The 24,632-nt window shown below is 49.8% G+C and overlaps 1 protein-coding gene across 1 annotated transcript in view; it reads left to right on the plus strand.

Moving 5' to 3' along the window:
• Window positions 1-22,792, plus strand: part of SMAD6 (SMAD family member 6) — a 45,080-nt gene extending 22,288 nt beyond the window's left edge. Inside the window, exon 4 of the mRNA XM_056346840.1 lies at window positions 21,893-22,792. Coding sequence (XP_056202815.1) covers window positions 21,893-22,434 — 542 coding nt within the window. The 3' untranslated portion in view covers window positions 22,435-22,792. The remainder of the gene's footprint in view (window positions 1-21,892) is intronic.
• The last annotated feature ends 1,840 nt before the right edge of the window (window positions 22,793-24,632 follow it).

The following is a 24,632-nucleotide window of genomic DNA, read 5'->3' on the forward strand; positions in this document are numbered from 1 at the left end:
GCGGTGCGGAGGGAGGACCGGGATGCGGGATGTGCTGCACAGCTTTACGACTCGCTGCCATGGCTCGGCCGCCTCCGGCCATCGCAGCACAAGCTTGCTTTGATTAGAGGTTTGTTAAGACATGGCGCTTACTTGTTTCTGCGGGTCAGGCTTTCTCAGTGCAGATCCCTGGGTTTGAGTGCTTGTGGCGTGTTGAGCACGGAAGGCATCCGCTGGGATTTTGAGCCATGTTTTTCCACCCTGTTCAAACACTCATGAAGGTCTTCAGCATCCAGAGGATGCTTGCAAGGCTGGCAAGCAAGCTGGGGATTTAACTCGAAGTGAAATTGGTTAAAGCATTAACAACTCACAACTGTCTGCTTCATGAAGTACCAACACGCCTGCTCGCATCCATCCTTAAGTGCCCCAGAGTTGTGCAGGCAGCACAGACTGGGGAACTGGGGGCTGCAGCTGAAACACCCATCAGGGTTAATGGTTTGGCTGGGGCTGTCGCCCAGGCAGGCATCTCTGCCAGCTCTGGTCGAGCCCTGTGGATGGCAAAGGGAGCTGCAAACAGGAGCTGGCGTTTCCCTGCAGGATTGAGCATCCGCATGCTAGTGCCGTGCAGTGCCTCTCCCAGTGGGGTGCTCTGCTACCCCCGAGCTGTGAGGGCGAGCAGGATCAGGCCACTGTGATGGGTGCAGCCGTGTGCCCTGGCTGCGGGGGGGTCAGGCAGCGCTGGCACTTGGTGGGAAAATAAATGTCTGCAGTCAGGTCTGATGAAAAAAAAAAGAAATGCAGCTGCAGTAGGTGAGCGTGAGCACAGTTACCTGTGGTGGTTTATTTCCTTAACGGGGGAAAGAGCATTTCTTTGGCACCTGGGTGAGTGCATTCACCTGAAGGAAACAGCATGGGCTTACCTGGGAGCTTTTATTACTTACTTCTCCTTTAAAGTTGCATTTAATGCTTCTGTCAAGTGAATAAGCTGAAACAATGTGTAAGGCGTATAATGTGCAGGCAGCAGAAATGGTTTTCCACGGTGCTGGATCTTAATCCCGTCTTAACTGACGGTAGCGGGATGTGACCGTGTCTCCTGGGCGCAATGCTCTGTGCCACGGCTGTGAGTGGTGCAGGGTCGTACATGCTTGGAGACTTTTGTGGTCTCCAAACTGACTTGGACCGGTGCTTCAAAGGCAACAGCAAGTGTTAAACACAGATACGCTCCCAGACTTGAAGCATCAGGTCACCCTGGTACTTTAAATTCTCTTCCTCTGGTGTGATGAAGCGAACTGTGATGCAGGGAGAAATTCTCCAGAACTCAACATTTCAGAGCTTCAGAAACACAGTTTTTCTGGCTGGCTCAACCTAGCAGCTCTCTGCAAAAGGGGTGATGAGAAAATGCTAGATATGCGTGCCAGGCTGGCTGTGTGCCCCGTGGAGTGCTCCGGCCATCGCTCCCTTCCCGAGGTACCGGCCAGCCCAGCGGCGTTGCTGCAGCAAAAGGCACAGGTTTTTGGGAACACAGTGACTCGAGTGCTCCCAGAGTGGTGCCTCTCTGTTTTGAGTAAGACTGTGGGTGTTTATTTGAGGGAAGAGCAGCTCAGCCAAACATCCTGCTTTTAAACTTGACTTTGCAGCAGTCGGAAAGATGCCTGCAGCTATATTTGTGTGCAGCCGCTGACTGCCGCCGTTGCAAGCGCTCATCTCTGGGCACGAATGGGATTTGCAGCAGGGGCTTAGGAACGGGCTCCCATCGTTCAGGGGTTCCTGCTGCATTAAAAGCTGTGATTGCCTTGTCTTTGCGCTGGAGAAGTGCGGGCTGGTGTAGCACACGTCCATCCAGATGCCCAACCTCAGGCAGGCAGCTGGGTGTCTCGCAGGCCTCTGAAAATCCCACCCCTTCCCAAAGGAGGGTGTTCGAGCCCTGAGTTTTGAGGCAAAATAAAAAGCAGTGGAAACTGCCAAGTTCTGGGGCTGAGATCTTGCTTTTGGGTCAAAAATGCTGTGGGTTTTTTCCCTCCTTGTTTCAGTCCCAAACACAGCCCTGTCAGGAACTTGGCTCAGTGTCACCAGCAGAATTGGGGACATACTGATGTTTTGGGGTTTGTAAAGAAACCTGGAGTCCAGGTGGGTTTGGCCAGGGCCAGGGGCTGAGCACCGCTCACCCCATCCTCTGCTGTGTCTCTCTGCTGAGGGGGTGCAGCAAGGGTGTGCCTGGGGGAGGGGGCAAGCAGGATTTATTTTTGTAGGTGTCTTTCTTAGCAACAGGGCTAAAAAAGAAAGGATGCTCTGCCTGCTACGTTGCACATAAGAGGAAACCCTTTTTCTACTGATGCAGAGACCCTTTTGTGGCTGGGATGGGTCTGTGTTCAGCAGCAGCCTTCCTCTGGCCATCATGGGGTCCTTCAAGCTGCAAGAGAAATCAGTGGTAGCTTTTATTTTTAAAAACGGATTCTGAGATAGGGGATGCATGAATATGAGTTGTAACTTTACCATTTCCTGCACACCACAGTGTCGTGCTTTTTCAGCCCTTGGCTCCTCCAGATAGTCCATTTAATCTTCTGTCAGCCTCTTTGGTTTTTGCAAAGCTGGGGCATGCAGATTGTAGCTGTTAAGAGACCATCGGGTGATCTCATTTACCCTCTGCAAAGCCTGGGGTGTATGTGTGCTTTGTTTTTAGCAGCACTGAATAATACTGAAGACATCCTTCAGTTACGTAGGTGTAGCTAAAGGCCACCAATTACACATCAGTTTTGTGTCTGCAGGTAGAAGGATCCACTCATGTATTTATATTCACAGTCCATTTCCAGCTTGATTTCGTATCCAGAGTAATCCAGGAGGATGACACATTACCCTTAAGATTTGAATTCTCTTAGTGAGATGTTGCTTTTGCGTGTCATTACAGAGCTGATAATTTTTGGGGCCATTTTGATGCTGCCTGGGTAGCAGACCTCACACTTAATCACAGATTAATACAGATGCCCACGTCTGTGCTGTTCTTCTAGATACTTAACTGCAGTCATCAGGGAGAAAGAGACACTTGTGGGACACAATTAATCTTCTCTCTGAGGAAGAGGTCTAAAATAGGTCAGATGAGTTGTGCCCCAAAGTTTGCATCACTCACTGGTGGGGAGTGCAGCCACGAAGGTCAGGGCTTACTGGCACAGACCCGGGATGCTGTGATTTATCCTTGGGTCAGCTGAGCCAGCGGAGGGTATTTGGGTGGTTGCATGTGAAAAAATAATAAAAAAATCCCGTTTCTGAAAGAGGGAAACGTACTGCAGTGGCCACTGAAGCAAACACTAAAGTTCTCTGCAACTTCAACTAGCCCTGGACTATCTCTCTTGTTTAATAGTGGTTGGGAGCATGATGTCATGGGCAGAAAATAGCGCCTGTTGTTATCAGAGTAAAAGTTTAATTTCTTGTAATCTTTTCCTGGGCTGCCGCCCCTTCCAGCCTTCCTCACGGGAACCTGTGAGCACATCTCCAGTCCCTTCCTAATTGTTTTTCCAGCTCCATTACACAACGCGCGTTTGTTTGGTTTTGCAAATTGGTCATGAGCAGTGTCAATAGCTGGAGATACACAGAAAGGGGAATGGACTTTATTTGAGTTTTAGGGCCTTCTAAAGGAACAATGCCAGAATAAATACAGAGTTTTATACTGGGACGCCCTAACTAAACAGCCCTGCGAGCTCGTGGAGAGAGGTTCAGTGGAGTACAGCGGGGATGAAACCATCAGGGTACCCTGAGCATTGAGCGGGACTCGGGATTCACGGGTTGGTTTTTTTCTTTAACGATGGATTTACAAGGAAGTAAGAACATCAGGGCTGGGTAACAGCACGCTGGGTGACTTAGCCCAGTTACCTTCCGTCTTTGGAAACTGTGTTACGTTTATCAAACTCTTGTCTTAAACTCAGATTTCCATTCCCCTGCTACTGCTGTGTTGTCCTCTGATAAAAACCTTTCCTGTGTATCTACTCCAGATGGACTTGGGGCAAGTTTGTTCCCATTTATTCTTTATCTCTTTATAGTTACTCCTTCCTCGAAGCTTTGTCGCGCAGGCTGAGGGAGGGCGGGTTAGCGCATCATTGCATAGTGAGGCTTGAGCGTTGTGCTGCGTGGTTGCATGAGTTGTACCTTCTCAACAAACTCCAGGACTTCAGATGGGCGCCTCAGTGAATGAGACATCCCAGGTCTGCATGGTCTGAGCACGTCTCTGGAGTGACACAGGTGTTTTAAAGCTTTCCCAGCATAGAATCCTAGAACCGTTTAGGTCGGAAGAGAGCTTTGAGATCATCCAGTCCAGCTGCACACCATCTCGCATCACAGTGGCAGCAAGGCAGTGGTTTCTTCGCCATCGCTGTTGTCTGTGAGCATTGAAATGACATCGGTGAGGTCCTATCGCTGGGAAGCATGGGATGGCCGGACCCTTCCATTGGATACAATTGCATCATTAGAAGCAAGAATCACACTCAGATTTTAAGCTTATTGGAGCTGTTTCATGGTGGTGATGGCAGAGCCATACCCTGTGTTCGGATGAGTAAGGCTGACTTCATCACTGACGGGAGACTGGAACAGCCCAAGCGTTTCTAAAAAAGACAATTTGAACACCCAGGCCAATTTCTGCTCTGAGTTACAGCTGTCTAAATACAACCACAGTGAAGTCAGTTGAGTTACTTTGAATTTCTGGTCAATATTTGGAGCAGAACCGGGCTGTCCCCACGTGCAGTGTGGAAGAATTTATTTGTAAGAAAAAGAGGAAATTATGATGGTGGCTGGAGAGTAAGTAGGGGTTGGAGAATAAGAGTCAGGCTACCCTGCTCATCATGGATTTTTACTGTCCTGCAAGAACTTTCCCTTTAGAAAACAGGTTGCCTCAAATAGTCGTGGTAGCTTGCTGAGGGTACTGGGTTACAACAATAAATAAAAGTGAACAGCACTTCTAGAAATGTGAGGAATGTGAAAATGTTTAAATGATTTAGTATGAGAAAACTTTATTTAAATATTTAATCAAAGAGCATGCTTTCATCTTTAAAACATCGATGTTGAACTCCCATCCAAGTTTCTTCTAGACTTTCTGTGCACTTCATCATACACAACAGAAAGCTGTGATTTGCGAAGCCAGTAAACTTCCAGTTCCCTGCTCCCATTTGCTGCTGCTGTTGCCTCAGACACACCTGAATTACAGTAGAGAAGCTGTTCCGGGGAAAAACTTGTTATTTCCTGCGTTAGATAAGAAGATTTGTATTTATTTGAAGAATTCGAGCTGCAAAACACTGTGTCCAAGCAAATCTCATAAAGCTGGATGGCTTTCCATATGGAAACCGCCCTGAATACAGCTGTGTCAGTCAGCGCAGCATCTCTTTATTTCTGCTGCAGGGAATATTCACCTCTGCGAAGTGCGTCTCTCCCAGCTGCACCCAGGGGAGCGGCCGTGGCGGGTGGCTGGTGCTAGTTGGGTTCCAGTCATCTGTACCGGTGAGGGGTGCAGAAGTCGGCTGTAACGCATTAGGCTTTGTTTCAAATCTGCCACATGGCATTTAAAAAGAAACCTCTTAATTCCTGAAATGGATGCGTATTAGTGGATGATGTTGGACTTACATAATTTTTGCCTGTATGACATTAAATCTGGTGCTGCATTTCAAAGAGAAAAATCTCAGGACTTCTATCTTTTATGCTGCCCGCTACGCAGTAACTGTAAATCATTTTTTTTTTAAAAAAAGTGACACTGGAGTTACACTTAGTGCAGTGACTGGTTGCACATAACTACGCTCCATTTTGGGGTGAGTGAAGGGGATCAGCTTAGTAATGATTTCCATAAGATTGTGACCTTAGGGCCCCTTGGGTCCAGCATTAGCATTAGAAATGTCCCTGTTTGTGTTCTTAAAACCGTCTAAGCGTGCTCCGCTGCGATGGCCTGCTGTGCTCTGATGGGGAGATTTATGCTTCCTAAGTACATTGTAAAAGTTTTATAAAGTAGCTTAAATATTTACACAATAAGCATTTAAGGGAACGGTTATGTTTCTAAGGGAGCTGCTGATCCTTTGGGCCCATCAGACCATGGACATGGGGGTTTTTTAACTGTCGGACCTCCAGGAATTTCTTTTTTTCACCTAACTGTTTTTAAGCAGACAAACAAATGGAAACTCATACACAGGAACCTATAAATAATGTTAATGACCTGGCTTGTATCCTCAAAAGCCAGGAAATTTAGGAATATGACAGTGAGCTGGCCCTTCGCTCACCGAAGGGTGGAAAGCATAGCTGGGAGGAGGTGGTGGCACAGGTCCTGGGGGTGACACGTGGCTCTCCCCAAACAGGGGGACATGATGGCCACAGCCACCAAGCCTGGGCAGGAGGCACCCTGCTGGAGGTGCGGCCATTGCATGTGCCGGATCTTGTCTCCATGCAGGGTTTGATCGGTGACTTGCAGCCTGGGGAGCTCCACTGGGGGTTCAGGTGGTGCTGGTGCTGTGGTCTGTAGGTGGCTTGGTATGACACGGGTGGTCTTTATGTTGCTTGGTGATTGTCAAGGATGCATGAGCATCCCCAGTGCTTTCACCCTGCCCTTGAAATGACTTTGGTTGCCCAGTCCTGCCCCTCCACAGCATCCCGCTGGCTGCCGAGCTGGCTGGAGCTGTGCAGCTGGACATGACTTGGGAGCAAGTGCTGGTGGCAGGCAGGCGTTTGCCTGCTTTGCCTTGCACTTGCCCCAGGGCAACCACCTTTCTTTTGCTCCTAAATGTGATTTTGCAAGGCTCCAGCCATGCTGTGTCTCTGGCATGCCTACAAGGTGCCCGTGTAGCTTTTACTTCTTGCTTCATCCGGCACGAGGCTGCAGGAGTGCCTGTCCTTCAGCCTGGGGAGATGCTCAGTAAGACAGTGCAGCTGCTGGTGGTGAGGAGCTGGGCAGCCTTTGCCATCATGGACATGTTAAGGAAGATGCGAGGGTCTGCCCAGGGGTCCTTCGCTTGGTTTGCTTCAAGGAGAGCAGCCCAGACCCTTGGGGGCAGCCATTCCGCTTCATTTAGGGCCAGCACGGGATGGATGCCCCCTTGGATGGCAATAAATGAAGAGGCGGCGGAGGGGGGAGCAGCAGCGGGGTGGGTGCCTGCCCACTCTCCTCCCCACTGGTACCCACCACCCCTTCCTTCGTGCTTCCTCAGATGCACGGGGGTTTGGGTGGTGGTTTTTTTTCCTCCCGCTCGCACGACAAACGGATGTTTAGATCAGAAAGGAAATAGGAACACTGTTTTCTCGGCTCCTCATGAAGCAAACAGCCCTTCAAAATAACTCCGGTGTCGTAAGTGCCAGGAAAAATAGCGAAGCCAAAATGTTGTAAGCAAATAATTGGTCTTTTTGTTAAAAGTCTCTTCTTCAGCTCCGAGTTTGCATATTGGAACAGTTGTTTTTAGGTTTTGTTTTGAGGTTTTGCAATTATTTTCAAAGCAAACAGATTCAGTATGTGCCAGATGAGAGATTTTACTGATCCCAGAGTGCTGCTTCCAGGTGATTTCCCTGGGACAGCAGAGCTTTTGGGTGGGAAATTGTAAATACTGTAATTTTGAAGCAAGTATTTGGACCCCATGTGCCCAGTGCTGGGGGGGTCCACCCTGGAGGAGGTGGCCCCAGAGGATGGTGCCCTCTGGGATGTCCCCCCCAGCCAGGCAGTGCCTGTCCCTGTCCCCCATCCCCTGCAGGGACGACTCCTGCAGAGGCTTTTGGCCGGCGCGGTGGGAAGAGTCCAGCCTCCCCACGCAGCCCAGCCCAGCCCGCCTGAGTCACCCCCGAGCAGGAAGGGCGCTCGGCATGCTTGGAAAACGGGCTGGAAGGGCAGGCGATGCCCTGCCTGCTCCCTGCCTGCTCCCTGCCTGCTCCCTGCCTGCTCCCTGCCTGCCCCAGGTGATGCCGGCAGCAGCTGCTTCTCCAGGCAGAGGTTCGCTCTGGGGCTGGGGGTGGGTGGCATTGCAGCCTGAGCGTGTGCGCATGGTGCCATGACCCCCCCGAAACGCTGGTCACAAAGGAGACCTCAAAAGCAGCTCCCTGTGGGAGAGCACCACTGTCCTGCTCGGTAGCAGGACACGTGTCCTGTCGCTTCGGGGACTTTGTTGGGATACCCAAGTGAGAAGCCCAGTTGCTGCCACCCAGCCCCCATGGGCACCTGCACAGGACCACGCTGCCCGCCCGGGCACTGGCCTCTGGCTGGCTCCTGGTCTTGTGCAGGGGAGCAGGATGTGTTTAAGATGTAGAAAGTGATGAAGTGTTGCCTGGACGGAGCTGTTTCTCAGACCTGCAGCCATCTAATCCCAGCTTTCGGCGGCTCAGACTGCAGGCAAAGGGCTGGCTCCGTGCTGGCTCCATGCTGGCTTGGAACCGCAGGCTGCAGACCCGCAGGGGTGTACCCGAGCCCACTTGGCTCCAGGGGCTCCACAGACATTGTCACCCGTAACCCCCACCACCGCATAGGCATCTGGGTGCTCCCGCGGTGGAAAATCCTGCATTTTGCAGAATTGGTGGGTTTGCTACCCTAGGATGCGGGGCTGAGAGTGGGTCCTGCTCCCTCTTCATCTGCCTGGGGAAGAGCTCGTTAGCGTAATGATTGCAGACACTGTGGTGCGCTGAGCAGGGGGAACAGGTACTTTTGTTTAAACTTTATTTTTTCGTTTGGAAATGCAGCCTCTTGCAGTCATACTGTCACTGTTAAAATAAGGTTTAAATTACAGGGCTGGCTGTGGCTTTTTCCCTTTCTTTCAGAGTTTTTGCCAACTTGCAATTTACTTAATGAAATCCTGCTATTTCGTTTAACAGGGATATTTTTTGCAGATGTTGATTTAACCCAGCTTTATAAAATATGTGAACTGTGCAGTTTCTTTCCTATTTTTAACAATTTAAGGATACTAGTGCAGGAACTTTACAGAGTTTATAACATTGATAGCGTTAGTTTATTTGTACCGTGCAAATACTGGGGTTGAACGGTGAGGCATCCCCATCATCCGCAGCCCCGACGGAAATAGTCCAAATTGTTGCAATAATGAGCAAAAGTTCTCCAGAGTGGGAACTTGTGTTGCTTGTTGGAGCTTTGTGGATGTATTTCTGCAAAATATCCGACCCTGATTTTACACTCAGTTATTCTTCAGGTTTTGTACAGGGGGGTTCTTTGCATCCATGTGGATATTTTATATATATGATACATACAGAGTGGAGAAGAGAAACGGGTCTGGTTTAGGCTTCTGACAGGCTGCCTTTTTAATGTATAATCCCAGGTGTATTTCCCCCCAATACACCTTTATTTTTTAAAAACAATTTCCCTTGAGGGGAGGGGAAGAATTTGCTCTTTCTCCTTCAGCGCTCAGCTGTGTGGAGGGTGTGCAGTGCTGAACTCGTTAGCCATAACGAAGTGTTCACATGTTCCCTTAATCTCCCTGCCCTTGATTTACAAAGAGCCCGACCCGATCTCCTTCCCCTTCCCCTCTCGATGGGAAGGTCGTTTACCTGGGTACTGAATTTGCAGAGTTTATAACTGCAGCCCGTGCGTTTCCCCCCAAAACATCTCGTGGAGGAGTTGCAACCTCGAACCCTGCATAGGCTGGGCCTGAAAAGGTTATTTTTAACTTTAAATTTCAGCTGCCCTCCAAGAAAGGTGAGAGCTTGTCCAAGAAAGGTGAGAGGGGTTTTAATCTGAACGAAGGACCCTTCCTGAGCTCCGCTCATACGCGCACAAATTATTTTAGCTGGGTTGTGTTGAAGGAGTGTTACTGGAAATCAGGAGACCTGGAGGTAACGCTGGCAGCGTCTCTGCCGTGTGCCTCTGGCTGTGTCCGTGCTATAACTTATTAATCCCTTTCTCTTTGAACATCCTGAGCAAAGCTGGAGTTTTGGGGTGTCTGGGATTCGTATTAGCGCAGCAGGACAGGATGTAGCCCATGGAGTTCTGTGTGTATTTTGGTATTTTCCTATTTCTTCCCCCTTTTTTTGAAAGAAACTGTGGTTTTTAGAAATGAAAACAAGTCCTCCTTGGCCAGGAAGGGTAATTAGCATGAGTCACCTCCACTCTCCATGGCAAATACAGTGTTAGGAATTCTGTCATCTGGGAGATGACTGTGAAGATGCTTTCAGAGGCCACACATTGCTGCCTCGCTGGGCTGCAGCGATGCTTGCGAACATTGTGGATTTCATGCAAATACATCCCCCACTTCACCCCGGCGCAAATCTTCTTACTGTTTATCTGCACTTTAATAGATTTACAGCACCATCGCAAAGAGTATAAAAACAAGGTGAGGCATGTTTGGTCTTTGGGGGTGATCTTAGCCCAGGCTAGCAGGAGTGCATCTGGGCTGCTAATTTGTGGATTTTACAGAAAAAAAGGCCAGGAGACCCCTCCCAGTGCATCCACCGAGGCACCCCAATGGCACAAGGGTTATTCATGGCATTCACAGTGATGCAGGTCCTCCTGCAAAGCAGAAGCCACCAGCGCGGCATCCTTGCTGCTTTGACTGTGAATGTGAGGGACCAGCTATGGGGCTTAAATCCTGAAATGCTTAAGTCATTGTTTAGTCTTTGCTTTAAGTGGGAGTAAGAGCCCATGGATGCTGGCCACGAGTAGTTGTCAGTGGAACGAGCTCCTTGCTTGGAATAAGGGCTGGAATGGACTCAGAAAATGTTTACACGTAAATACATGAAGTAGCTATCAGAAAATCTGGCGTGTGGGTGCACACGCATGCACGCATCCCTCTGCACGTTCCTCCCAGCCCGGCTGTGGCTGTGCAGACGTGCGTGCGTGTGCGAGCAGCAGGGCAGGAGCCATCCCCGTACTCCCTTCCAGTGCCGCAGGACCCGAGCCCGGCCTCTGCCTCGCCGGCTGCCTGCCGCTGGGCTCTTCCCATGGCTGCTCACACCGCCTATGGACTCCATCCCCATCGCTTTTAAATTTTCCAAGAGATAAGAACCCTGAGACCTCCCCATACAGGTTTATCCTTTCAGCATGACCAAATTGGCTTGCACACCAGAGCGATTGTTTCCTTGCAAAGGCCATGCTGGCACCCAAAATCCTTTAATTCCCTCCGAAACTTTGGCAAATCCATCATGAGCGAGGACTTGAAGCAGCCACGGGAGGCATGACATGTGGTGGCAGCCGTGGAGCCGTGGCTCCCGTCTTGTGGTGCTTGCTCAGACAGCAGACAGCGAGGCTCGGGGAGGGCTTTATCAGGAGAAGGATCTTGGGCTTTGGCCACCGAGAACAAAGCCTGAATTTCCATTTCACTCTCAACCCTGCCTGCTTCCCATGTATGTGAGGGCACTGATACCGTGCTGGGAAAAAAAAGCATTTTTAAAGGGTGCTGGGGGAGAATTGTCAGGTGAGGGGGAGTATCAGCTGGAGCCCTTCTTGGGGGGCAGAGCATGGGTTGGGATGGGGGACCCACAGCTGGTCTGGATACTAGCAGGGATCTGGGACAAAAGCCTGAGCTTTTTGTTGTCCCAGAGGTCCCAGACTGGGGTCTCATGGCTGCCCAGCACCAGCCTCTGCACTCAGCCGGCCAGGGAGCAGCAGAGCAGCTCATTCCCAGCCCATACGGAGCAAAACATTTGGTGGGTACCTGCTCGTGGCCACCGGGGAGCCTCCCCAGCCCAGCACTCCTCCATCACAGCTGGTTTTCCATGTTGGTGATAGTTCCCTCAAGATTTTACAGTCCTTCATTTTTGCACTGGTATTGGCATCAAGTTGACAGACATTTGCCTCCAGCACCTTGGTCTTCTCCCGAAGGTGCTGCTTCAAGGAAATCAGGGTGGCCTTGGGTTTTTTCACCCTGCTCGATGCTTCTCACGTCATCTTCCTCAACTTTGAAACCCTGTGGTTTATTCTCAGGGGTAAATCCAATAGAGGTGCAATAGCAGAGTAAAGCTGACTTTGGTCTTGCTCCGGACAGAACAGCTCGGCATGGAGCGCAATTGCAGGTTCTCAAAATATGTCTGATGGGGGCATTTTATTGGGTATTGGCTTTGATTTTCCTCCCATGAAAGCATCTCCGCTCATTTTCTGGGTGGTAACAATATAAAAGTGCGGCAGAGCTGCCACAGTCGCAGCCTTTTCGTTTTCCATGTCCTGTGTGAGCTCTTAAGCCTGAAGTTTCCAGTTTTGCTGGTGTTTTGGGGAGTGGGTTTTGCATGACCAGTCAGGGACATCTGAAGGAGGCCTCATGTAGGGGAACCACCAAGCATTTGCCTTCTGGAAATGGCAAATTTTGGTTGTTATAGAAGGGAGCTGAGCTGTAATTTGGGGTTGGGGCTGTGCTGGGAGCAGTGTGGGTGGGTGCTGGTGTGCTGCCTGGCTGCCAGCCCTCTTGGTTTGGAGGAGCTCAGGGTTTCCTGAGCATTAACCTAACCACCAGAGGGAAGAAAAGGCTTGTTTTGTTTTGTTTTGTTTTGTTTTGTTTTGTTTTGTTTTGTTTTGTTTTGTTTTGTTTTGTTTTGTTTTGTTTAATCTGCTGCTTTTCTCTGGAGCAGGTGTCAGTGTCAGGCACCCTATGCTGGATTAGTGATCCTGCTGCCACCACGGATGCTCCAGTGCTCTTAGCAAACATGGCAGCGTGGGGAGGCTGAAGTGAAGCATCTTTAGGAGCATCTCTGCAGCCACCTTAGCAATGTCCTCACCAACTCGGCATCTGGCTTCCCAAAACAGCTCGGTCACCTCCGTGCCCCCTCCACCCTGGCAGAAACCCCATCATTTAGTGCCAGTGTGAACCAGGCAGGGGTTTGGTTCAGGTACAGCCCGAGCCTCGTGCCTCTGGACCGTCACCCTCCAGTAAGATGATTCCCAGGCTGAGCTGGGAGCCAAGCCCGGCACCCAACGTGCTCTGCCTGAGAGGCGTGATGGAGGCGGAAAGTGGTGTTATTCTTATTTCTCTTCAGAGGGACCTACTAATTAGTTTCTGCTTTTAAAATGCTTTGAAGTGCTCAGCCGAAACTTCTCTATGAGCAAAAACCATTATTATTCATTTATACCATTTTCCAGAGTCCCTGCTCCACCGCGGGATGTTCCAATTTGCTGCAGCTCTGGTCATTGAGCAGATTATTTCCCTCCCCAAGGGCATCAGTCAGGATTTCTAAGAGCACCTAAAATTGCACTGCAAGGCCAAAATGGGTTTGAAAGGCAGAGGAGAGCTCAGGAGGTCCCGCGGGATATAGGGCCAGCCCAACTTCTGCCCACCAGCCCAGCCCAAGTCGGATGCGGTTGGCGTAGCCGGGATTGCAGCAGGCGGCCCCTGGATTAATTAATAGCGAGTGCTGGCGCAGCTCCAGGTGGGAGCGGCGCTGGGAAGGGAGCTTTGGACATTGCGGCGGCGGCTAAAAGGGAATTCTGCCATCGGGTGATTTATGGGGTGATTTCTCTTGGATTCTCAGCGTTTTTCAGGCTCTGGGAGAAAAAAAAGAAAAAAAAAAAAAGGATTGCATATACAGTTGTTTGGAAGAGAAAAAAAAAGGGGTATTTCCCCCCATTTTTTTGTCCCAGTGTCCCCCACCCTTGCAGTCCTGCCTTGCGGAGGGCAGTCGGGGAATGAGCCTTCTCCCCTCCAAGGGTAGTCTGTGCCTTGCCCAGCTGGCAGGAGGCGGCAACCCCAACTAGATGGTACTCGGAAGATTTTCAGCGAAACTCCTGATTTTACAGAAAATGAACAGGGAGACATTCCCCCCGCCTCATCCCCTGTGTCTTTCACCAGCTCGTTCCTCTCCCCATTTTTGTGGCTGGCTGGGGTGCAGGGTGGGGGCACCCAGGGGCAGGCAGCAGGGACGCTGTGGATGCTCACGGAGGTGCCGCGCACGACCCGACCCTGGGATTTTGCTGGGCTTGGACTTACCCAGGGCTGGTTTCCAACAGGGGAGAAGTCTCAGCCAAATTCTGGCTGATGACAGGTCTGGTGCTTTCATAATTGGCAGCCAACATAGGTGATTACGTTTTGGGCTCCTTTTGAAGATGTATTTACATTGTTGTGTTAACTTTTACATGCCAGGTATAAAGCGGTTACACGCACAGCCCAGGAACTTTAAAGCGATGAATGTGCCTGTGAAAGCTGTGAGCAAGGGAAGCTGAGATTATATGGAGACTGTTCGACTCCAAAAAAAAAAAAAAAAAAAAAAAAATCACCTAAATCTCTGAAAACACTGGCCTTCAGAAGTAACACATAAAAATGTCAGTGAAAAATACCTGCGTTGGGCTTTTCCAGTTTTCTTACTTTCTAGGACTTTTCACCCTTGGCTGAAAAGACCTTTGTAAACCATGCAGGGGAGCTGGAAAAAAACCCTGCTGAAATACCTTAAAATCATGTTCTGGAGTACGTATATTAATGGCCAGAGAAGGTACATTTAGAAACAACTCCTTGAATTTAACTTGAGAATATGCTAACTGACGATGACTTACAAATTTCCGGGCAGAACTAAACGTGGCATGTGTTTTTCTTTGAAGGATATAAAAAAATTAGCATGAGCTGATGATTTTGCAGAGTGGTTTCTTTTATGCAGAGAAAATTGTTTTCATTCTAATTCTTGGCATTGGCTCCTGTCCTGTGTTGCTTTTGTTTCTTGGGCTGCCATGGAAATGTCCCCCTTTCTCCCCAGGCCTCTCCACGCACCTCTTCCACCGGCTCTGTTGCCTGTCAGACCCTTTTTTGAACTAATTTAATTAATTAACCCAGCACAAGTGTTCTTTTGAGTTAATCATCTACTGGGTTAACAAATTAAATTGGCTCACGGAGGAGGCTGGGGAGCACCAGAGCTCTGATCCAAGGTGGAGGCTGGAGGAGGAGGAGGAAGGTGGCTCCTCCACGGCGGGTGCGGCGGCAGTAAGGGCGCTTTTCGGCGGCTGGTGGCACTTGCTTTGGTGTTGGGTTTTGCCAGATGGGTGAGCTGAACTGCTCTTCACAGTTGCACAACAGCCACATCCAAACGTGAGGAACACACCAGAGCCATGCTGGGGTTGGAGGAGATGGGACCCCACCACAACAGTGTTGACGCCAGATTAATCGTAGTATGAAATCAGTGTCTTATTTTATAATTGGGGTATGAGGTGGGCTGAACCTTTATGTCTCAGCAGAGCAAAACAGAAGTCTGGGGGAGAGCTTGATGCTCTGCAGCATGGAGAAGGTCAGAGTCATGGAATGGTTTGGGTTGGAAGAGACCTTAAAGACCACCCAGTTCCACACCCCTCTGCCATGGGCAGGGACACCTTCCACCAGCCCAGGTTGCTCCCAGCCCCAGCCTGGCCTTGGGCACTGCCAGGGACGGGGCAGCCACAGCTGCTCTGGGCAACCCGTGCCAGCGCCGTGCCCCCCTTACAGCAAAGAATTTCTTCCTAATATCTACCCTAAACCCATCCTCTTTTAGTTTAAAACCATCACCCCTGGTCCCGTTGCTACAGACCCTGCTAGGTCCGCACTAGGTCTAGGCTGCTGTCCCTGTGGCTGACCTCGGTCATCGGCTGGGGAGCTGGTGACAGTTGTTCAGGGCCTCTGTGAATCAGGGAGCAAGGGTTTCTTGGTGAGAGCTGGGACATGAAAGGATCCTCAGTTGATTCTGAGCCTTAAGGAAAAGTTTTGGGAAGAAGCTTAGGGGGCTGTCCAGCCCCCTGCTTGCACCCAGCTGCCATCTCCTTGCCCAGACCTGTTGTCCTGCCATAACAGACAGCTTCTTGCTTCATCGGCGAGACCTGGAAGTAATTGGAAAAGGGAACTAAACTGTCCTTGTCCTCGTCAGGGCTTTCCCTGACTTTTCACTGGGGGACAGCATGGAGACCCTCCTGCTGCCTTTGCTCTTCCAGTGTCTCCGGGGCCACCGAGGATGGCAACTCTGGTCCTGCCCAGCCTCCCGCGTTCAGCTGGTGGGCAGGGGACATTCCCTTAAATATATCTGGTGGATCCAACATCGGAGTGCTCCAGCAGGCTGGCCAAGCTGCTGGCCAAGCCACAGCTCACCAAGGGCTGCAGCTCCTTCGAGGGTGGGAAGGTGCCTCCAAAGTCCCACCCCACGGCTCCCGATAAGGAGGGGCAGACAGATGGTGGCCGCTTTGTGGCCCTGTATCCCCAGGGCATCTGCACGGGGGTGCCCTGTGTGTGGGGCAAGATCAGCTTCCCCCCCCCGGCCCGGGAGGGGCTGGTGCTGGGGTGGATGCTGTGGTGCTGGCTGCAGCGCGGGGGCTCTCAGGGGGGCCGCAGTGATGCATTCCAGCTGAAACTTGTAAGGCAGAGGTATTTTAAGTATATTGGCTTAACAAAAATGGTTGTGAGCTTTGCTGGGGCAGATTGACAATTAATTTTTTTTTTTTTTTTTCAGGGCCATAAAAATTCCATTTCTGCTGTGGAAAGTTTTAACCCCTTCCTTACCCTGGAGCTTGTTTCAAAGGGTATTAATGGGGGATTCTTTTAACCAGTTGCTCCCCAGTGAACTGTTAAAAATATTTTTGGGAAACGTACGTGTTCTTTGTGCTGGGCTTTTTATCTGGACTTTGTTTACAGTGACCTGTGTATGGCTGTAACCATCCTGCTTCCACGCTCTGGCGTGTTGGGTAGTATAAGCATGCATCTGTGCTGTGGCAGAGGTGAGAAAAAAGTCTGAGCGTGTATCTAATAGAAGCTGAAGTGGGATAAAACTGGATGGAAAGATGGTGGCAGTTGAGAAAGGATGTAACTGAGCTCTGTGGCTAGAGAAGCCTCAAGCTGCCCCATGGTGCAGGAGTATGGGAGGGTGGGACATGAAACTGGGCTGTGAGCTGAGTTGTGGGGACACCTGAATATCTCACTTCATCTCTTCACGTGCCCAGATGTTCACTCGAGTCCTCGTCACATCTGGAGAGAGCAGTGATGTTTGGGTTTTACGTGCATGGTCTTCCCTGTGGGCGCCTCTTAAATGTGTTTTGAAAACCCATGAGTGTGGTTTGGGGTTAGGTGGGAAAGGTGGGGCTGGCATCACCCATTCCTCGTGGAATGCTTGGATAAACAACACAGTGCCACGTGTGACTGTTTCCTCAGGAGTCTGTGTGAAAATGGGAATATTCCTCAAAGCACTGCGGCAGACTTCCCTTCTCACCCCTGTTTCCCTACACAGCAAGGTCTTACTTGCAGCCAAATATCGTGGGGGCCATTTGACCTGCTGAGAAGAGGTTTGGTGGCTTTGGAAGAGCCCAAGCATGAATCAGAGATGTTTCATGAGTTCTGTGATCTGCCCATGTTTTCCATCCTGCTCTGAAGTGCAACATCAAGCAGTGGGACTGTGCAGCATTTTGTTTTGGAAAAAAAGCATCTTTCTTTTCCCTTTCAGTGCGCTGCTTTGAACTTCACTGGCATAAAATGCTGTCAAAGCACAAATAATAGAAAACCTCGAGTATTTTCTTTACCTCCACACTCTGCAGGGAGCAAAAGCAGCAGTGCTGCTAACGCTGTGAGGATTTACAGTATTTGCTCTTTGCATTTATTCCCGTACCCGGATTTCTTTTGCCTGAGCTGCGCATTAAGTTCTGGTTTTGATTCCCTGACTTGCTTCCTATCTTGTTTTTTTATCTTAAATTGTTTGAGTTTCCTTTTGGATGTGTCTGCTGCGAGGCATCGCTGCAGCGGAGGAAACGGCAACTCAGAGGAAGGAGTAAACAAGAGCCAGGGTTTCAGCCCATCCATCTGATCGATAAAGGTGGCTTTGATGGAGGAGATAGCCCTGACGCCAGCCTAAATGTAGCTGTTAGAAGTTGTAGCTGCCTGCAATGATAGTTGTTAAAAATGCATCGTATACCATCGAGGGAGGCACTGCAGGACTAAAATATTTTTCTTTCTTCAAAAAGGAAGCTAACAGGCCTGCCTCTGTTCCAGCAGAAAGGGGGTGGGTGGGAGGACAGAAAAAAGAAGTGGGTTTTCTTGTCTGTGCATAAAGGGCAGTGTGGAAAAAGAGGAGGAAAAAATTGAATATTTATTTAAAAGGCAGAGGACATGCTTTTCTGCCGGCCGCCCCTGCTGTCTGCTGAGTGGTAGTGGCTAATAGCTGGAGGCGAAACTAATACTTGGCAGGGGATAAGACACAGCGCAGGCCCCCTTGTATCAGGGGCTTGCTAAAGTGCTTGCTTTATGTCAGGGCTGCGAGAGGAGTTCATCTTTTCAGGATTTGGTTGAGCGCGCTGGGAGATAAAAAAGGCAAAGGACCCCAGCGTGGCATGGGGGGGAGCGAGGCAGCTGGCAAGGGCGGCGCTGGATGGGGCTGGGGGGGGAAGAGGGACCCTGCCGAAAGCCTTCTGGAGGGAGAGGCTCTTTGGGTGACCCTTTTAACAGTCTCCGTTTGGGATGTTTTATTTGCCTGCACGCCACAGACAGGTTGCTTTGCGGCTGGTGCATGGCTTCTAAAGCCTTTCTTTCTAAAGCTCCATAGAAGGAGGGGTGGAGAGGAAACTTCAGCTGCTTGATGTGTAGTTACCTAAAACTCAAATGTCCTCGCCCATTTGAAGGAGCACAGGACACCTCTGGGAGCACTTTGAGCTGGCAGAGCTGGCCCTGCCAGGCAGGAGCTGTGACAGAGAAGAGGAGCACGTTGGCGGGGGGTGTTTCACCCTGCGAGACGCGTGCATGTACGGGTAGACTGAAGCTCATGCCATAAATTGCATGGAAGTTATTTTAATAAGGCTGTTTCAGATGAGTGAAAGCAGGAGGTGTAAAAAAAAACTTCCCCTCTTCTCAGTGTGTGTGTAGATTGATGATTTTGCCAAAATATTTGCCAGTTCCTGGAAAGCAGAGATGGCATGGGGGTGGTGGCACCTACGGCGAGATGTTCGTGTAGAATAGACACTGGTTTCCTCCTGCTTTGCTTTCCCCCACTAGGTATGTTAATTTGCAATAAACCCTAGGAAACACCTATTTAAATATTTATTGTTGACTGTTCCCCTGATTAATTCAGCTGATGGGGAAACCTGAGTTTTGAAGTTATCCCATACTTAGTCTGTAAGGGAAATACGGGGGCTGAGTGGTAGTTTCTAAAAAATGTAATAACAAAACCAACTTACCTAATGGGCATGCAGGGCTTTGTGGAGGTCGGGAGGTTAAACAGATGCAGAGCTCAGTAATTGCTACCAGCCTCTGGGCCTGGCAGATGAAAAGCTCTGAGCTTGTCTCTAGCCCCCCAGCATCACTTGAGTGGGATGACAGCAAAATTCGGTGTTTGAGAGGAGTTCTGGAAAGGTGTTGGGAGTGTCTTGACTATATTTTGTCCCAAGGGAAAGATGACTGTGGGAACTGGATGCTGTGGAAGAGGCACCTGCAGACGAAGCTCAGTTACTCAGTGCCTCTTCCTTCTGCTGTCGTGTCATTTATGAACTACATCTTGTGTCACCTCTTAAAGAAAATCTGGAACTATTTGCTGTAGTGTATTTTAAAGAGCAGAACACACTCACAATCTGCATGGTGGTAGACCAAGAGGTGTTATCAGAGAAAGTCAGAAGGTTTTCATCCATGCCAAGCTCTTGATTTCAGGGGGTTGTACAGATGTAGCCAAGGATGGTCTTGCTTCAGTAACGTTCAGTTAGGTAAGACTGTTTGGGTCAGATCTGTGTTAATGCCATTAACATTGTTAACGTAATTTTTGCAACTGCTGCAGAAATACTGCAGAGACGTTCTGAAACCTTTTGTCAAATTTTATCAGTTTCTGTTCGTGGTGTAGATGTTAGTGCGTGCATCATATTGGCACTGGGCAGCTGTGGAGGGTTTCTAACCCAGAATTACATTTGAATCTTCTCTTCCTTCTTTAAAACTCCTTGTATCGTCTGACTGGTGCTTTGCAAGGCATCATGAGGTACTTCAGGAAGGGTCAAGTCCAGTCATCAGTATTTAATGATGTGCTTGGGTACAACATATTCATCATGCACTTGCCGATGAAGTCATTACTATTTCAGAGCAAGTTGGGTTGTTCGTTTAACTCCTGGCGATCCGGATGCAGGATGGTCATTTGAAATGGCAAAAAAAGTACTGTTATTGGCCAAAGAGTAAGAATGGTGAAGAACTTCAGGTTTTGCTGATACTTGTTGGTAGCAGAGTATGGCATTAGGATGAGCTTACTACAGAGTGACTCTGGGTGGTTTCCTTCGAGGATGGCTCAGAAGCAAAGAGACACAAAGACCCATTGTTGCCACTGTGATGTGGTGCAGTGGCCCACGCCACCACAGGGGCTGTGGCTGGGGGACAGGACCTTGTCCCTGGGGAAGGAAACCCAGGTTTGCTTCACCTGGCTCTGGGATGCTGCCATTGCCCTCACCAAGAGTCTTCACCCATTTCCCTGCTGTGCAGAGCCACTAACTCTGACTCCAAGGGGAATATCTCACCCACTCGTGCTCAGCAGGGCTTTTCCCATGCCTTGGGTGGCCCAGGACATCTCCTCCAGTGTTAGTGGGCGCAAAGCTGTTGGCTCGCTCTTCCATAAAGGTTTGCCATAAATGCAGGGAAATGGTGTTGCTTTTCCCAGTGGGGTTGAAGTGTCTTGATTGCTGTGGGGTTTCCTTCCCGGTTGTGGATAAAATATGCATCAGTCTGAAAGGGGGCTGTTGGTGGCCATGCTGGGTCCTAAAAATAATGTAAACAGATGACGGGGGAGAAGGGGGCCAATCTGGCATTTCTGGGGTGGTTTAGACCTGTAGCAGGTGAAGGGGTCGGTGCAAGACGACGAGCATCACCCATGGCAAAGGGCATCCCGCTGCCTCCCCGTCTGCCTGATTACCCTCCCCCCCACAATCCCTCCATCTCCCTCCCCTTAAATTTGTATGGTTACAACTCAAGTTAAACTCTAACAAAGCCGCTTAATTCAAAGATTGTTAATGGGGAGGAGAGCTCGTTCCCCTCCGGGGTAATTTGAGCCTGAAAAGAAAGGGGGCTGCGGGGCTGCGCTTGAAATCCGGTGCGTCAATAGGGTCTCTGAAGCAAAATAATGGCATCACCTCGCGTGCGAGTTAATCGGACATGATGGCACGAAGGCAGAGGGGTCAGCAGGCCGCGGGCGCGTGATATATTGTCAGGGAGCTTAATGCCAGGCACGGAGCGAGGCTGACTTGATGGAGAGCTCCTGGCCTGAGATTTCAGGGTGGATTTCTTTTAACTGGTGTGGTAGGAGCAGGAATGATGTTCAGCAAGAGGTTTGTTTCCCCTCTTCGGGGCTTTTTTAGGGCTGAGAGTTTCCATCTTCCTTCTGGAGGCATCATAAATCAAGCAGCTTTCTGGCAGTCTGCGTCCCTCCTGTCTTTCCTGAATGTAATTCCTAGAAAGAAGAGACATTTCTCATTGTCCTGGAGTGAGTTCCAGTGGCTTTGTAGGAGAACGTGTATAGTTCATAGCAGCTACTCCCCCTTGGCATGAAACGCTTCCTCAGATTTCATGTTCCCCATGGGAACATCGGCATCACTGTCAAAGAATAATCCATGGCAGAGAGAACTGTCGGGTCAGTCATCCAGGCACTCCGTGGACATCCCTGCGTTCCAGCTCAACACAGGTTGGCCTTCGGCAGTGGGGTGCAGCACCGCGGCGGAGCTTGGGGACCTGCCGCGCTGCAGGGTGGCTGAGCTGCAGCGGTGCAGTATCCATGCTGGCTCCTGGTGGCAGAAACCCACAGGGTCCCAGCTGCTGGGTGCAGGGCTGAACATTGAATTAGAGAAGAGAAAGAGGCATCGAGCTTCATGGGAGCTGGCGGGTGGCCCGTTGGGTCACTAACCTTTGCTTGAGCCTTCTTTCTTGGTGGCGTTTGACATAACTGAGGACGGGCTTTGGGTGGGACACAAGTTTTGGGTTGAACCAAGTTCATTTCCCACATAAGCAAAGCCAGCGGGTGGGGAGAGCCGTTAGCTTACCCTCCATCCCTGTCTTTTCCCAGGCGATCACAGCAAACCCTGACTCTTCCCTGCTTTTCCCCACAGATGCCAGTACGTCGCCCGATGCCGTGAAGAGGAGCCATTGGTGCAACGTGGCCTACTGGGAGCACCGGACACGCGTCGGCCGCCTCTACACAGTGTACGAACAGTCTGTCAGTATATTTTATGACCTACCTCAAGGAAACGGCTTCTGCCTCGGACAGCTAAACCTGGAAAACAGGAGCGAGACTGTGAGAAGGACTCGAAGTAAAATCGGCTATGGGATCTTACTTAGCAAAGAACCGGACGGTGTGTGGGCTTACAACCGCAGTGAGCATCCCATCTTCGTCAACTCCCCGACACTGGACATCCCCAACTGTAGGACTCTGATAGTGCGCAAGGTGATGCCGGGCTATTCCATCAAGGTGTTTGACTACGAGAAGTCCTGCCTCTTGCAGCACACGGCCGATCTGGATTACGCGGACGGGCCCTACGACCCGAACAGCGTGCGGATTAGCTTTGCCAAAGGCTGGGGGCCGTGTTACTCGAGACAGTTTATCACGTCGTGTCCTTGTTGGCTGGAGATTTTACTCAGTAACAATCGATAACGGTCAGCCTCTGACGTAAGGAAAAAAAAAAAAGACACAGACTATCCCAAATATCATCTACCTAGATTTAATATAAAGTTTTATATATTATATGAAAATATATATTATACTTGTAATTATGGAGTCATTTTTACAATGTAATTATTTATGTATGGTGCAATGTGTATATGGACAAAAAACAGAAAATGCACTTTGGCTTATATAATTCTTTCAATACAGATTTTTTTAAAAAAGAAAAATTATACAGCAAAAATAGGAGAAAGCCCTAATTTTGATGTATGGTTTTTTGAAATATTATTAATACCCAGACAAAAAGCTAATACCAGTCACTCATTGATAATAAAGTATTCACATTATAGGGGGGGGGTTTAATTGTCTTTTTGTTTCCCCCCCTCCCCGACTGAAGTCTGCAGCAGTATCTGCTTGAGCACTCTTCAGTCAGGGGGTATTTCCAGAGGGGTGACCACTGTCTCCCATCTCAGCCAGGACCCTTAGAAAAGCAGCGAATGAGTTGCTGGAAGGCTGCAGCTGTCTCCAAGAGGGTAAATGAGGACAGTTTGGGAGCCGGGGAGCAAGCGGAGAAGGTGAGAGGAAAATCTCCCCTCGCTGTTCTTGCTCAGGGTTCTCTGGTCTCTCTGATGACCCAAACATGATGGAGACATCCTGAAGGTGAGCGTGCATGTTCGTATTTGTGCAAATTGATGGTTGTCATTGCAAATCAATGGGTACCGGTGCTGGTAGAAAGAGCAGAACAGACCGTGGCCCTAAAAGCTGCCCAGTAGGACCAGTTTGCATTATCGACCTCGCACAGGGGTTGGCTGTGAGTCCGGTATCTCCTGGACGTGTTTGTTGGTTGAGAAACAAATGGTGGTTTTGGACAACTCGCAGTTGGGCGGATCCTCAGTTGGAGACACTGTAGCATGGCCCGAGTTTTGGGAACCTCTCCAGTAACTTGAAATCAGGCGGTGGTGAGCTGGGTGAGGTCTGTGCAGCTTTGTCCTGTAGATCTCCCAGTCTGTCGTCTGGGCAATAAACTGATACGGGGTTGCTTGGGAAGAACATGTTTGCTCTGAGGAGCAGTTGCAGCCAGAAGAAGTCCTGGTGAAATGAGCTTGACTTGGCTGATTTACTTTCTCTGGAAATCCTGGATAAAATCAGGCATTTTGCTGACTTCTGCATGAGCTTGGCTGCTGTCAGCGCTCTAGCACCCATGCGCTTGCATGGGCAGGTTGGACATTGCCTGGCTTTGTTTGGTTAGTAAAGTTATTTATTGCCAGTGCCTAGTGTTGCCAAGTCTTAAGAGTTGTATTGCAAATCTGTGTACGTTGGATTTTCATAAAGTCCCGGCCTCTGGAGTCCGGTGACTGCAGAAGCACCTCGGCTTTTACGCAACAAGACCTCCTCAATGGTTCAAAACGCAGAGAGTAAAATAGGATGTAAAGTTATTATTAAAGAACCCTCCTGATGCATGTCGGGGTCGTGCATTTTGGCAGCTGGACTTGGTGTTTCTACAGCAGCCCCGAGCAAGGGTGGGGAAGGTGGGGACGCATCCTGTCAGGGAGATGTGCGGGCCTGGGGGGTGTCGGGGGGAGACAGGCAGGGAATGTCGCAATGACGTTTCCGCTGTCATTTTTCAAATTATAACCACGCTTGATATTTAATTGGGACCACATTGGCTGAATTCATGCAGCATCAGTATTAATACTTGACATCATTAATTTTTGTTCGTGTTACAGCCATTGTTGTCAGGGAACGCTGTCAAAACATGTCATTATCGTTTAAAGCCAGATTTTTTTCATCCCCTTTGGCTTAGATCTGGTGTGTCCTGCCATACCACCTACATCACTCACTGTATCACTCACGCCATTGGTCAAGGGGCCGTTGTTATGTTTGGGGTTTTTTTAAGAGATCTCTGTTAATACCATCCTCATTTTAACGGGGAAGGATCAGCCAAAAGCCGAATTGTTTCTCCCCATTTCCTTTTCCCTGGCATTTCCCACCACCAAACCCAGAAGGTTTGGCCTTTGCAGCCTGAGCCGGCTGCTGCCTCCCTCCCTGTCCTCGTGTGCACGCACAGGGATGCAGCAGTGCTGTCATCTTCCACCTTCTGCCCTCTTCTTCCATGTTTTGGACAAAGTGGCACCAAGAACGGACATTGTTGTTTGCTTTTATACCACCCACAAGAGACCTCACCCCAG

Source organism: Falco biarmicus, chromosome 7, assembly GCF_023638135.1.
Source record: "Falco biarmicus isolate bFalBia1 chromosome 7, bFalBia1.pri, whole genome shotgun sequence".
Taxonomy (NCBI): Eukaryota; Metazoa; Chordata; class Aves; order Falconiformes; family Falconidae; genus Falco; species Falco biarmicus.